The sequence below is a fragment of the Crocodylus siamensis genome, chromosome 1 (genome assembly GCF_052110815.1).
Source record: "Crocodylus siamensis isolate JL-2025a chromosome 1, ASM5211081v1, whole genome shotgun sequence".
Taxonomy (NCBI): domain Eukaryota; kingdom Metazoa; phylum Chordata; order Crocodylia; family Crocodylidae; genus Crocodylus; species Crocodylus siamensis.
This window is the reverse complement of record NC_143395.1, coordinates 71,629,982-71,644,965: the sequence shown is the minus strand read 5'-3', so window position 1 is coordinate 71,644,965 and position 14,984 is coordinate 71,629,982. Positions and strand designations below refer to the sequence as shown.

Sequence of the window (14,984 nt, the reverse complement as noted above, 5' to 3'; positions counted from 1 at the left end):
GCCTATCCGGTCTCCTCTTGAAGATCTCCAGGGAAGGTGAGAGCACCACCTCTCTGGGAAGCCTATTCCAGTGGCCACCCTTACTGTGAAGTAGTTCTTCCCAATATCTAACCTAAACCTATCCTCCCTCAGTTTGTGGCTGTTGTTCCTGGTGACTTCAAGGGGGGACCTGGTGAACAGACTTTCCCCGAGTCCCTGCTGCTGGCCCCTGATAAGGTTGTAGGCAGTCACAAGATCCCCCCTCAGTCTCCTCTTGCAGAGACTGAAGAGATTCAGGTCTCTCAGCCTCTCCTCATAGCCCTGGCTACGGAGGCCCTCAACCATACGAGTGGCTCTTCTCTGGGTCCTCTACAGGTTCTCCCCGTCCTTCTTGAAGTGCGGCACCCAGAACTGGACGTGGTACTCCAGCTGCAGCCTGACCAGCACCGCATAGAGGGGGAGCAAGACCTCTCTGGACCTGTTAGTGATGCCCCTGTTGATGCAGGACAGGGTGTGGTTGGCTCTACCTGTTGCTTCGTCGCATTGGCGACTTGTATTCATCCTGGAGTCAATCCTGACTCCAAGATCCCTCTCTGCCCCTGTGCTGCCGAGAGAGTCAGCCCCTAACCTATAACCATAATGCTGGTTCTCTCTCCCCAGGTGCAGCACCCTGCACTTGTCCTTGTTGAACCACATCCTGTTCAGATTCACCCACTTCTCTAACCTATCCAGGTCTGCCTGGATGTGGTCCCTGCCTGCCAGTGTATTCACGTTACCCCACAGCTTGGTGTCATCAGCAAACTTGAACAGGGTGCTCTCCACACCCTCGTCCAGGTCACTAATGAAGATGTTGAACAGCACCGGCCCAAGGACCGAGCCCTGGGGGACTCCACTGCCCACACCCTCCCAGGTCGACATCGACTTGTCCACCACCACCCTCTGGGTTTGCCCCTGGAGCCAGTTTGCCACCCATGTGACTGTGCATTCGTCAGTGCCGCAGTCCCTCAGCTTGCCTACCAGAATTGGGTGGGACACTGTATCGAAGGCCTTCTGGAAGTCCAAGAAGATGACATCGACTTCCTTCTTCCCATCTAAGCTCTTTGTTACCTGGTCATAGAAGGAGACCAGGTTAGTCAGGCAGGATCGGCCTTGCACAAACCCATGCTGGTTACCCCTCAACATCACTTCCCCTGCAGGGCTGTCACAAATGTGGCCCTTGATAATTTTTTCAATATAGTACTCATCGACTTATTTCATCCAGAAATGATGCATTTACCATTTTTTAAAATGCTGCAAGTTTTAGCACAGGTTCTCTACAAATGCACTTTTAAGTTATACTTTAGCTCCTACTTAAAGTGAGTACAAACTATGCCTGATATTAGTACAAAGCCAAAAGGTTCATGATTTACCATATAGTTAATTGGGCTGAGGCTCAGCAGAGTCAACAGTGTTTCAAGCCATGGTAACCCCACAGCTCAGCACTGCTTGCTCCATGTGCATGCTCCAGGTACCCCTCACAAACCATCCATGTGCTAATTAGCACCCCACTCCCCATGACTGAAGCTGGAGGCTTTTGTCATAAGTTCTGGGATCCAACAATAATTTATATGCAGATAAGGCATAAGGGAACCTGGTCTAACTTTCACCTTATGGAGGGTAGGGCCACACTAATCATGTACAGCAGGCTGCAGACGGCGTGACAAGGGATTCTAAGTGAACTGCTTAGGGACCCATTTAGGGATGTTTGCCAGACATTTAAGGCTTGTGAAGAAACAGAAATAATTGGAAATGGGAAAGAAAGGTGCAGCTCAGCGGTGAGAGTGAAGAGGAAGTAGAAATGTATTTAATATAGTGGTGCAACATGACTTGAAAAATTGTCAGCGCTGAGGGGGACTACGTTCAATGGACAATACCATACGTCTTATTCAGATAGGGTGTACTTACCTGTTCTTTGTGATAGGTTGTCATCAGCATCTCTGCCTTTTGCCTAAGATCAAACATTTTTGGCACCAAGAATGTGTCATGGCTGGCTGCAGCCTTTTTGATGCGAGCCTGGTATTGGAGTAGCTTCAGGCCTGATGCCAGTTCCCTGTGGACGGAACACCCACCCATTTATTTTAAGGGCCAAACAAAAAAAACCCATCAACATGTTTGTCTCATATGGGCGATAGTCTTGTAGTCATGCTCAGTGTTGGCTGCATTTAATCAGCTTCATAGTTAATTTCCATCACAGAGCACATGCTGCTTTTAGCAGCAGTTCAGAGATAGGCAATTTAATGCAGTTTCCTTGTAATGCAAATGTAATACAAGGGGATTATTTCCCCCATGTTGATTGAGGGGGACAGACCTCATCTTATATTCAAGTAAATACAGTATATTATATTGCTGTTAGGGATGCATTGTTAAAGATTTTCTTGGCTGACATCGATGGCTGATTATTAACCAGCCATGTTGGCCGATACTGATCCAATAGCCAATTTACAGGAATGCAGCCAGGCAGCTTGGAGAGCAGTGCCCTGCTGGTAAGTCTGGGGGAGGGAAGGGGGGAGGGTGGGGAAGGGGCATGGGAGAGGAAGATCGAGGCCCCCACAATGAAGGAGGACATGGGCCAGGGTCAGGTGCTGCCCAGCCAGGGTGGTGAATGTGACCCCAGAATGGGGAGCGGGGTGGACTTTGGGTAGTTCTCCCAAGGGGCACAGGCAATGGGAAGGAAGGGCAGCTCCCCACCACTGCATGCACCCTCAGGGGAGGATTTGTGTGGGGTTGAGAGTGTTTTCCCTGCTGCAGGCTCAGAGCCAGGAGCTGCACTGGCCTCTTCCTGATGGAGGGGCTGGGTTGGGGCTGCACTTGGGGAGGGTGGGGACAGGGCAGGCTCACCTGCACAGCAGGTGGTGGCGGCACTGGGGGGAACTTGGGGGGGACTGGCTACCCAAAAATTCCCTGTAGCGCCCCCATAGCCACCCATCCCAGCACCACTGCCACCACCATCTGCCCTGAGAACAGCCCCAGCCCAGGCCTCCTGCTAGGAAGAAGCCAGCACAGCCCCTGGCCCTGAGGCTGCAATGGGCAGCCTGCCCTTGCCCCATTCACAAATCTGGGGGTATGTGCCCCTGCATACCGCTCCACCTCCCCATGCCCCCTGGATGAGCCACCCACAGTTCTGCCCCATGGTCTGCCTTGGGGTCACATTCACTACCGTGGCTGGGCAGTGCCTGGCCCTGCCCCACTCCTCCCCTCACCGTGGGAGCCTCAATCTCCACTCCCATACTTTTTCTCTCCCCTGTGCCCCTTCCCCCCCAACAGACTTACTGGCAAGGCGCTGCTCTCCAAACTGCCGGGCTGCATTCCTGGCCATGTGCATGCTGTTCCTGTGTGCATGCATGTGGCATTTATCAGTGACATCAGCCAAAAAAGCCCATCACCCATAACATTAATTTTTCAGTGCATCTCTAGTTGCTGTAGAAACGATGATGATATTTATACACCATCATTAATGAAAATAGACCTTTAAATATAGATAAAAGCTGTCTCACTGTTACAGGCCTGTTTAAAAAAGTGGAGACAAATGTTAAACAGTTGAACCCCTGTACTTGTCATCTTACTGAGATACAGCAAAGTTTAGGTGTTCAATTTAATTGGCCTTGCAGGCCGGATCTGGTGTGTGGGGTCAGCCTGCAGGCCAGATCTGGCCTCTTGAGCTGTGTCATCTGGTCCTTGGGGCTCCCCCTGGGTCTGGAAATCTGGTGGTAGGATAAGCAGTGGTAGCAATGCTGCTGTCAGCGCTCCCCTGCCACAAGATATCCAGACCTCAGAGGAGCCCACAGGCCATGTCAGTCATCCTTGGTTTAGAGGCACAGAATAAAATTTGTGAATTAAGGCAGCCGGCCCAAGTTAAGACAGTTGTGCAGTTGGGGGATGAGGAATTTTAAGTTTGTGCCCCATTGCCCAAACTGCATGACCTGCCATGTCAGACATGCATGGCAGGCTGCCTGATTCTGGGATTGAGGCATAAAATTCAGTGAACCAAACCCCTGAGAGCCTTTCTCTGATGTCAGGCTCAAGGTACCTGGACCTTTAAAAAGAATGCCTCTTTTAAATTCCCTGGGCATACCGTATGCCCAACATCAGAGAGAGCTCATGGTGCACTGAGGTTTGCCAGGACCCAGCACTTCAAAAATGCTTGAAGAACGGGCTACAGGACAGGACTCTTTAGGGTGTTGTTTTTCTGCAAACCTGCATCCCAGTGCCAACAATCAGCAGTTGTTCGTATCCGTATCAGGACCAGGACATTCCCTAACCAGTAGGGGTGCACCAGTAGAGATTTTGGGGACCGATACTGATAGCCGATTTTTAAGGAGCCATATCGGCTGATACTGATCCGATTTCTGATACAGCTGCATCCAGCTGGTAAGTCTGTAATAGTGGAAGGGAAGGGGCGTGGGGGCAGATCAACATCCCCCATAGTGAGGGAGGGAGTGGGGCTGGGACTGGGGCTGGGGCTGGGGCAGGTGCTGTCTGGGAGGGGCCGGGCATGGGACAGAGCCGCTGCTCATCTGGGAGGCGTGGGAAGGTGGGGGGCGGCTCCTGCCACTGCACATGCCCCAGGATGGCATGGGGAGGTAGCGTGCCCCTGGATCAGCATGGGGCACAGGCGGGGTGGGTTGTAGCTGTGGGCTAGGGCCAGAGCCAGGGCTGTGCTGGGCTCTTCCCAGTGTGGGGATTGCGTCAGGGCTGCACTCAGACTGGTTGGCGGTGGTGCTGGGAGAGGGGTTATGGGGGGGCTGCAGTCACCCCAGATTTTGCTGTATCCCCCCTGGCCCCTCCTCCCAGTGCCGCCACCACCCACCCCAAGTGCAGCCCTGACCCATCCCATGACCCCCTGCTGCACCGGTAAGAGCCAGCTCACAGCTGCAGCCTACCTTGCCCACACTCCACATAGATTGCAGATCCGGGGGCACATGCTCCCCATCCCATGCTCTCCCAGGTTACGCGCAGCAGCAGGAACCCCTCCCCTCCCTGCACCCCCCCAGACAAGCCGTGGCTCTGTCCGGCACCCCTCCCCGCCTGGGCAGTGCTTGCCCCAGCCCTACTCCCTCCCTCATCACAGGGCATTAATTTGTCCCCCACGCCCCTTCCCTCCCCCTTCCCCTACAACAGACTTACCAGCTGCATGTAGTTCTTCAAGGTGCCAGGCTGTGCTCCTCTCTGCCTATGTGCTGTGCTGCGGCTGTGTGCATGCATGGGGATTTATCTGCCAGAATATTGGCCATATCAGGCCAATTTCTGATGTAGTCAATTTTCTTTATATAGGTGCCAATCCAATATTGGACCAATGTATCGGTGCACCTCTGCTAACCAAATTCCAGACCAGGAGCTGTCCAGGTTCCTGTGCTGACAGTCATCTGATTGTCAGCATTGGGATGATGAGCATTCCACATGTTCAGTTTATGGCACCAACCACAAAAATGTTACGCTTTTCTTTGTGGAATCTCTTAGTGGTGGGTTTGTCTTTTTATAGCGCCATAAATGCAATGAACATCTGGCATGGTATTATAGCATGTTTAACACTTTAATCACAGCAGAAATATAATGTGTTTTTGTTTGTTTGTTTGTGTAAATAATTCTGATTATGTTAATTTGTGGTAAGTGGGAAGAGATGAGTAAGTGATAGAGATATATTAAAATGCTACAAAGAAGACTGGTCTGATGTATAACAACTAGGGATCTCTGGAATTCATGCTGAAAGCGCGTAGCAGCTTTAATCTTGAAGTTTCCCCCGTGTTGCCCCTTCCTCTCCCCCCCGCCCTAGGCTGCTGATTGGTGAAGGAGCCCTATTGTTCTCTGTCTGCACCTGATGCCTGGGAGGTAAAAACTGCAGCTGCGGTATCAGGTGCAGGTAGTGAGCAACTGGGCTTCTCCGTCAATCAGTGGCAGGGGGTGGAGGGGTGGAACATCTTAAAGATGATTAAACTGCTCATCTTAAAGAAGCATCTGTGCCACGTACTTTTGGTGTGAATTCTAGAGATCCTTAATAATAACTTGTCTCTGGAAACAAGACCTGGAGGCCACAAAAGATTGAATCAGTGAAACTTGCTGTCACAACATATTATTGATTCAAATTCCTGGGTAATGGTCCCCAAATATCCATTTAGATGAATAACATCTGTATGTGCCATGCTGTTACATCCTAATACATTCAGTGTGGAAGAAATCTCTCCTCAGTGTATATAGTTGTACTAATTGGTACCTCATGAACAAGTAACTGCACTGACCAGCAATGTAGCTGCTACTGGCCTGTGCAGGTTATTGAACTAAGAATTATGAGATAATTGCTTTGGTCCAGTCTCAGTATTTATTTGAACTAAGTTCAGAGTGTGGTGCAGTTAATAAAGCAAATGAGTTTGTAGTAAATGAGATTAGAGAAAATGAATGGTTTTAGTTCAGATACAGAATGGCCAGGAGATCTGGATTCTATTTTTACCTCTCAGATGTTGTCAGATACTGAAAATGAATTTCATAAATACACTGTAAGATTTTCCACTAGAAAGTCCTGTGTCAGTAGAAATTATTTCATGCAATGATTACAAGATATCATGTGTGGGTTTTTTATGTTGCATTTTTAGGCTCAAAGATGACGGTGCAGGAACGCCTTATGACAAAGAGTCAACAGCAATCATAAAATTAAATAATACAACTGTTCTTTATTTAAAGGAAGTGACAAAATTCCTTGCTCTTGTTTGCTTTGTTAGAGAAGAAAGCTTTGAGAGAAAAGGTATTTTACGTTTTATACTATAACACTTACTTTTACTTCATATTTTTTGAGTCATCTAGTTAATGTCTTATGCATTGGAATTTCCATTTGTACTAATACAAGAATGTTTTTGTTTCTAGCTTGGCTTGGCTTGCTTTTCACTGTACTTTATTGGCAGTATCACATGCATTTGCAACATGCTATGCACAGAATACAAGAGAAAATTGTTGGTGTCCTTGACTTCTTAGCAGGATGAGCAATTCTCTTTTCCCTGCCTCTGTAATTGCATTATTAAATTGTATTTTGGGAAGGGGCAGCTTTTTGATCTTTGTAAGTACAAAGTTTTTAGATAACTACTGTGATCCTTTTCAAGGTCAGTGCCGGCAACTCTAGTTCACTATCGAGTTGTTTACTTACCTGATATGTGTTGTTGATCTTAATCATATTTCTTGGACACAATCCATTGCTGTTGGCACCAAACATCAACGCTTGACACTTGGACTGCAGAAAATAAATTGTCATCTCCGCTCCTGCTAATGAATAACTTACATATATTCTGGATTCACTGAGGACTTAGCACTCTTTATAGAATTCCAGTCACACTAAATGTCTTAACCATAGCAGCGTAAATGATGTTATATGGATATAGTGTCTCTGGTGTGGTCAACTCAGAATACCTCCTTACCACTTGAGCTGGGGTTGGTGTCTATATTAATTCTATATTGGTTTTTAACTTAATATTGCAACTTATGCAAAAAATAATAGCCACAAAAATGTAAAATCCCTCCCATCCTCAATCCATTTTTTGTTGTATTAGCATGCCAGTGTTTTATACCCTCTGCATTTATCCTTTTTATTGTGGCCTATTTTAAAACTGAAAGGTTATGATTAACATAAAACATGTTAATGTAAAGTATGAAAGACAAATTTTCAAAGAGAAAACATACTAAGCAATAGCACTTGATAGGCTTTGTCCACAGACATGTGGTCTTGTCTTCATTATTTATGATATTTCATGTTTTAAACAGTTTCCTTTCTCTAAAAACAAAAGATTCTACTAAAATGTAGATTAATGTTTGGCACCTTCCGTCTTATGTGTAACATCTTTGTTTGAACTTTTGTGAGGGGAAAACAATTCCTGGAAAAATAAAAATAAAAAAACACCTGCAGATTTAAACTACTTAAAATAATGTATCATTTCCTGTTTTCCACTTTAATTTTCCTAACACTGCAGTACTGAGCTAAGAGAGCTTATGGCATTAACCTTGGGTGAGGTCATGAGCTCTGTGCTAAATTCTAAAATTGTAGCGCAGTGTTACAAACTGTGTCACTCTAGTCTTCATATTGAACACCAGTAGGCTTTTACAGTTTTTCTGTGTTTATAATAGTGAGATGTCCTTTCAACCCACTCATGTGATTAAAGTGTGCCACCAGAGTTTCAGAATAAGATTTTTCCGTTTGGCTAAAAGGTAATTTAGCCAGTTCTTTGTTGGTTTGTTGTTGGTTTTGAAGTAATCAGTAAAAACTTTCTATTTCTATTTTACATCCTTTTTAATGAACATGTTTTTTATTTTAACAGACTAACTTGAAGTTAAACTGTACTTTATGAAAAGTTCCTCTATCTAGGGGCTCTGTTGAAAACCTACCACTTCTCTGAAGTTCTCTTCTGGTCTTAACATCATCTGCAAACCTTTCTTTTTATCTCTTTCCAGATCAGTTATTAAATATATTAGCTTTGGCCCTCAGAGGAATAGAATGGAATTTTTAGTCACTCATCAACAGGGATATGGGTTTTCCGTTTCCCATGGAAAAATGGAGAAAAGCAGGGATTCCCTGTTTTTATCGGAGAAAACGTGGATTTCTCTTTTTAGCAGAGAAATCTGCGGATTCTACACTTTTGCAATGAGCTCTTGCAGGCTGGCACAGCTCCAGCCTGTAGGAGCCAATTGCAAAAAGGGCAGGAAACCCCCAGCCCTGGCCAGACGGGGAGGGAGAGGGGGGAGGGTAGAGCCTGAGTCTCTGAGGCAGCCAAGGCCGGGCTCAGGTTCAGACTCGCCCTTCGCCCCTGGAGCATTGAAGGAAGTGGGGCTATGGGGCAGGGCTGGGGAAGATAGTTGGGGGCTGAGAGAGCGGGGGTGCTGCTGGCCCCAGGTAGGAGCAGGTGGGAGCAGGGCCAGGGGGTGAGGGCAGGGGTACCCCTCTGTGGGGGCTTTGCAGGCAAGTGATGTGGGGCGCAGCGTGGTGGTGCCAACCACGTGTGGGCCACGCACATGCTGCCCAGCTGGCTGCCTGGGGAAGGGGGAGAGGGAGGCTGGCATGCAGCTGGAGCACAGCTCTGTGACTGGCTCTGCAGCCATGGCGAGAGATGGGGGATGGGGGCTTGGGCTTGCACATGGTGCTGCTGTTTACCTGGAGGCTCAGTATGGCAGTCATGGCCACTGCCTCCAAAACCTCCCGCTGCCACCGTGGAGCTCTGCCTGGAGCTGTGTGGCCGGTTGCCAGGTGGCAGTGGCAACATGGTGGTGGTGCATGGGCGGCATGCAGCCATCCACACCACCACTCTGCGCCACTGCCTCTGGCCGCACAGCTCCGAGCACGGCTCCGCTGCGACAGTGGGAGGTTTTGGAGGCAGAGGCAGTCAGCGCTGGCAAGGGCAGTCCTACAGGCAAGCGGCAGCGGCCGCCCGTGCCAGCGGTGACTGGCTCTGCCTCCAAAACCTCCCGCTGCTGCCGTGGAGCCATGCTTGGTGGGGATGGCTGCATGCTGCCTAGCCACCACCATGCTCCTGCTGCCACCCAGTGGGCAGCCTCAGAGCTACAGGAACAGCTCTGCGGCGCCAGCAGGACGTTTTGGAGGCAGCGGCCGTCACCGCCATAATGGACCTCCAGGTAAGTAGCAGTGTCACGTGCAAGCCCCTGCCCCCATCCCTTGCCATGGCTGCAGAGCTGGCCACGGAGCTGTACTCCAGCCTCATGCCAGTATCCCTCTCCCCTTCCCCTGGGCAGCCGGCTGGGCGGCACGTGTGCGGCTTGCACATGGCAGACACCATGACACTGTGCCCTGCATCACTTCCCTGCAAAGCCCCCCAAAGAGGGGCACCCCTGCCCTCACCCCCTGGCCCTGTTCCCAGCTGCGATGTGCCACCTGGAGCCGGAAGCACTCCCCACTCCCTCAGCCCCCAATCATCTTCCCCAGCCCTGCCCCACAGCTCCCAAGCCCCACTTACCTCTAGGATCTAGGGGCGAAGGGCATGGCTCCACGGTGGCAGTACTTGCCTGCAAAGCCCCCCCACCCTGCATGCAGATGCCACTGCGGAGCTGTGCAGCTGGTTTCAGGGCACGGTGTTGAATGCAAGCCCCGTTTCACCCCCTGGCCAGGCGGCACATATGTGGCTTGCACACAGTGGTTGCCACTGCACTGCTGCTCCCTCGCCCTGTACCACTTGCCCACATGCTGCTGCCTCACCCTGCACCACTTGCCCACAAAGCCATTCAGGTGGCCGTGGGATGGTAGCGCAGGGCGTAGTGGCAGAGTTGCGGTGTCAGCCTTTGTGTGCAAACCTTTGGTCAGCATGTGTGTGGCCCTGTGGCAGGGCACTGTTTGTGCCTGCTACTTTAAGGGCCAGAAGACAGCAGCTGGAAGGTGCCTGATGTGGGCAGCCATTTTAGATTCAGGGCTGTCCATATAAACAGGGCATTTTGCTGCTGGGAGGCCAGGCAACAACATTGCCTGGCTGCAGGGCTGCTGGTATCATCTGGAGGTAAGGAGGAGCTGTAGGGGGTGGTTACGAGTCTCCTGGTCCTGGGCATGACCTAAAACTGCACCCTGCTGGGGGCGGGTGGCCTGGTGGGGCTCTCAGTGGCGCGGGAGCCCCCAGGAAATACCAGGCCAGTTACCACCCTTTTGAAAGGCGGGTCGGGGTGCCTTAACCCCTAGCCCCCACAACCGGATGTGTTACCCCCTTTGTAGGGTCTAGAAGGTGGACCCCAGAGAGAGAGAGTTGGGCCATAGACGCAGCCTATCTTGACATCCCCTGACTGGTCCAACCTGGGGCCAGGACTGGAAGGGTCGAAGGGCCGGGGGTGCACGGCAAGGGATGCCCAGAGCTGAGGGCCTGGGAGTCCAACTGGCCTGGAGGTGGGCCAGGGCCAGTAGAGCTGAAGGTCCCGGGGGGACCACACCCATAAGGGGGAAGCAGCTTAAGGAGCTATGCAGCCAGGAATGAAGGCAGAATAGGCTGCCTGAATGGAGGGATCTAAGGGGGTTCAGCTAGTAGCATTCTGGGGCCCAGCGTGGGGCCGGTGATATAACAGCTGGATGCCATCTCTGAGGCTTGGGCTGCGGTGTAGGGGAAGAACGGAGCCACAGATAGCGCCCCCTGGCATCGGGGCAAGAAATGGGTAGCCTCCCGCTTAATTAACATTAATTAAATAATTAACAACAATGCATGGCAGGCAAGAAGGCAGGCGGTTAGTCCAGAACAGGTGGGCTAGCCACAGTGAGATTGACTTGGAGCAGGCCCCCTGTTACAGGCCCACAGAGTGGAATCCCTGCTCTCACCCCTTCACCCTGCTCCTGGGAGTGGGCACAGGAATACACTCCCCCCCACTTCTTGATTTACTCCCCTAGCACCTTCCCTTTCTCCTGCACTGCCCTGCCCCTTGCCCTGTCCTTTCCCTCGCACACAATTACCTGCTGGGGTGGGTGTCAATGTCTGTGTCTGCATGTCTGTGGGTATGGGGGGCTGTTACGAGGGGCATCAGGAGGGCTGTTGATTCTGTGGGGGGGGGAAGTGCGGGGCACCAGCAGCACTGGGAGGAGCTGTGGGGGGGCATTTAATTTTTATCACGGATTTTGGGTTTTTAATCAGAGAATTTGCAGTTTTTAATCAGAGAAAACCAGGATCCCTGCTCATCAATAAACAGCTAATAATTCCATTAAATGTGCTTTTTGTACTACATGAAAGACTGTTGTCTGAAAGATTCCTCAATCGTGTCCCATTTCAGATACTGTGCAATACGCTATTTTGGTATTGATATATTTAAGCTGTATTCTTACTATTGGAATAATTGTTTTTCCCCTCTGGTTTAGGATTAATAGACTACAATTTCCACTGTTTTCGCAAGGCCATACATGAAGTATTTGAAGTGAGAATGAAAGTAGTAAAATCGCGAAAACACCAGAATCAGATGCAAAAAATCAAAAGAGCCACACCTAATGGAACACCAAGAGTGCCACTGTAACTAAAGTCCTGCTAGTATTGTTGACAACAAAACATTTCTGCATCTTGTTGCACTGATTGAAGTGGAAGAGAAGTGGGACTGATACAACACATGGATTCTTCCCTAATTCCTCCCAACCCCCAAAGCACTGTTTTGAACATTTTTATCCAATCTGTTTTTCATATTTACAGTGAGCACTTTGAGCAAAATATTGTATATAAACACTGAGATGAACACATGTTGTAGTAATTTTCTTAATGCTGTAAACTTTTTCCATGCCATATTAAGCATAATCAGCTATGGTGGACTTTGTATTGGGTACATAATTTGCACTTTTTTCTTCATGGAGATGAATTTTGATAAACTTTTTATGCTGATTTTCATGCATGGTGTCAGGTAAAATGTATGCTGTAGTTTATTTACATGCTGCAATCAAATTTATTAGTAAACAATCAAGAAAATGTGATACAGTGACTTTTAAAAGATTTGATGGCATTCATACAAATTTAACTTCATATATTTTACAATTTCTAAACTGAAGTGTTGTTTTTTTCAAATGTATGATAGCAATAAAAATGTTATCAATGATCATAATTGGTAAATAAACACTAGTTTTGTAAAACCAGACCTTTGACTAAATATTACCCAGACTTCTGCATACCACTGGTAATGTCCTCTCTGTTGGGTACTGTTTATTGTTTACTTTAATATACATCACTAAACTATTTTTTATATAAAGATTATTATTCTGTAAAATTTCTTTATGCCACATTGGTATTTTATAAGATTTCAAGAACAGCCTATAGTATGTAAAGGGTTTACTGTAGATGCTAAACTACTTTAAGGTGGTGAGCTTTTGCAATCAGTAGAAGGGAAAAGTTTGTACAGTTTCTCTGTGTCACTATTTCAGTATATCTAGAATTGAATTTTAGAATGGCAGAGTTGTTAAGTTGCTCACATTAGATTTTGATCCTGCTTTCTACACTTGACCTGTACCTCCCATTGAAATCAATGATGGTTGTTTTGAATAAGGACTGAAGGGGAATAGACTTCTGTAGTAAAATGCATAGATGAAACTAGTATTTTAGCATTTGGTTATGGAGTAGTTCTTATATGGAGTTAATCTCCACCTTAAATGGGAGTGATCGGGGAAAGTAAAATTTACATTCTCAATCCTATATTCATTTTATAGTTGTTAGTTTAAGATGCCAGCTCCTTCATACTAGGAAGGGCAACTCTTGTGCCTTTCAGTTACACCTGTTTATGATCATGGTCTTGCAGTTGCTCTGGAATATGCTGTTGGATCGAGTAGTGCACTTGAAAGTTAAGATGCATATTTTTCATTGAAGTAAGTTATGCTGCTGTACCTCATGTTGTGAATTAATCAAGCAGTAGCCTAAAACTGTTTAGTGCACAGATCAAAATCAGTGTAAGTTTTGTTGAAAATGCAGATGCTATACTTCTTTATGAAGTTAACTTGGAACGTGGTATGCAGTTTTTCAGATTCTTCTATTGTGCCCATGATCATGTATGCAGAGTGCCAGGCAAGGGGGAAGATAGAAAGTGTAAAGAGAGAGCATCTGCTTTCAGCCCTTCACTGCTGCCTAACATGCACAATTTTTTATTTATTGTTTAGATACATTTTGGTTCCTTTGATTTGTCTGTTAAATAGAAGTGGACTTGTTAAAATACTGGGGTTATCCAATAGATGGAGCTGTTCTAGTCTGCTAAATAATATTGTGAAAAATACAATTCCAAATGATGCTTTTCAGCTCTCCAAGCCCGTTGCTGTCTGTTGCACCTAAAAATAGTGGAGGCATTATGCCAATGTGATGAATAGAATTGTGCTAAAGGGAAAGCACTCTAGAAAATACCTGTAAGTGGATGCTCTTGCCAATTCTGCCCTTTGACACTAAGTATCGTTTTTGTCCTGCAGTGACTGGGGAGGAAAGCTGCTTAGGCTATCTTTCCCAGCCTATATAGTAAAGCCTTCCCTGGAGAGTTTTTATAGCAGTATCCAATGAAAGCCCTTTGTACTTGAAGCATTAGCAATTATTTAATGGCTGCCTCATTCACGCTCCACTCTTCAGTGCTTCCATCTGAGATATGGCCATAACTCAGGCCATAGTGTGTGTATATTAGTCTTGAGATGACTGTGAGACACCCTTGTGGCATAGTACTGGGATTCATGACTTGCTGTAAGAGATATATGACTGAGGGCAATATCACCTCCAGTGCTCCATGTGTTGGACCAGATTCTTCAAAGAATGCTTTTTTGTTTGTTTGTTTGTTAGTTTTGGGGGGGTTTAGGTGTTTTGGGGTTTTTTTTACCTGCCATAGAGAGGCTACCAAAGGAACCAGCCTAAAAGAGGTTAGTGTTAAGATATCTGTCTTATGTATGCCCTTCATGCTTTTTTTCCCCACTAAATATATATACTCACAATCATTGTACACATAGATACACTTTTTTGTATTTGGAGATGCTGTCACTTTTAAGCCTTATACTTAAGACTGAGTTGAATATTATAGTGCCCTCTACAAAATCATGTAAGGTTACATATTATGACACCGGGATGACTTGCTATCATACAAACTATTAATTGGATATCAGGGTAAAAGTAGCATTTTCGGATGTGTTTACTTATGTTGGATTACTAAAGCTTGAGAGAATGTTGAAAATAAAATTATTCTTGTTTTTGCATTGTCGCTTGGATGAAGATGACTTTGTTCCATTTTTGAATTGGGAAGGTTCTCATAAACTATAATAAGTATGAAGAAGTTGAGTGGTAAAATGCCAGGGTGGGGTTTTTTTTTGTTTTTTTAAACCTACTGTTTCTAGTCTTGATTCTTCTTTTAAATATTATGGTTGGTCTCAATGTTGTGTTTAAAAAGCAGGAGGGAGAGGGAGATTCTGTTTTCTAGGAATCTTACATTACTTTTATGTTAAGGAATTTTTTTTGCAAATATTTCCTGCTGAATTTGAGAAGGTTTTATGGAGATCTTTTAAAAAATGTTAAACTTTGAAAAATTTC

The 14,984-nt window shown here is 47.0% G+C and overlaps 1 protein-coding gene across 1 annotated transcript in view; it reads left to right on the top strand.

Moving 5' to 3' along the window:
* Nucleotides 1–14,653, top strand: part of RRAGD (Ras related GTP binding D) — a 37,567-nt gene extending 22,914 nt beyond the window's left edge. Inside the window, exons 6-7 of the mRNA XM_090036595.1 lie at nt 6,603–6,751; nt 11,822–14,653. Coding sequence (XP_089892721.1) covers nt 6,603–6,751; nt 11,822–11,973 — 301 coding nt within the window. The 3' untranslated portion in view covers nt 11,974–14,653. The remainder of the gene's footprint in view (nt 1–6,602; nt 6,752–11,821) is intronic.
* Nucleotides 14,654–14,984: the final 331 nt, after the last annotated feature.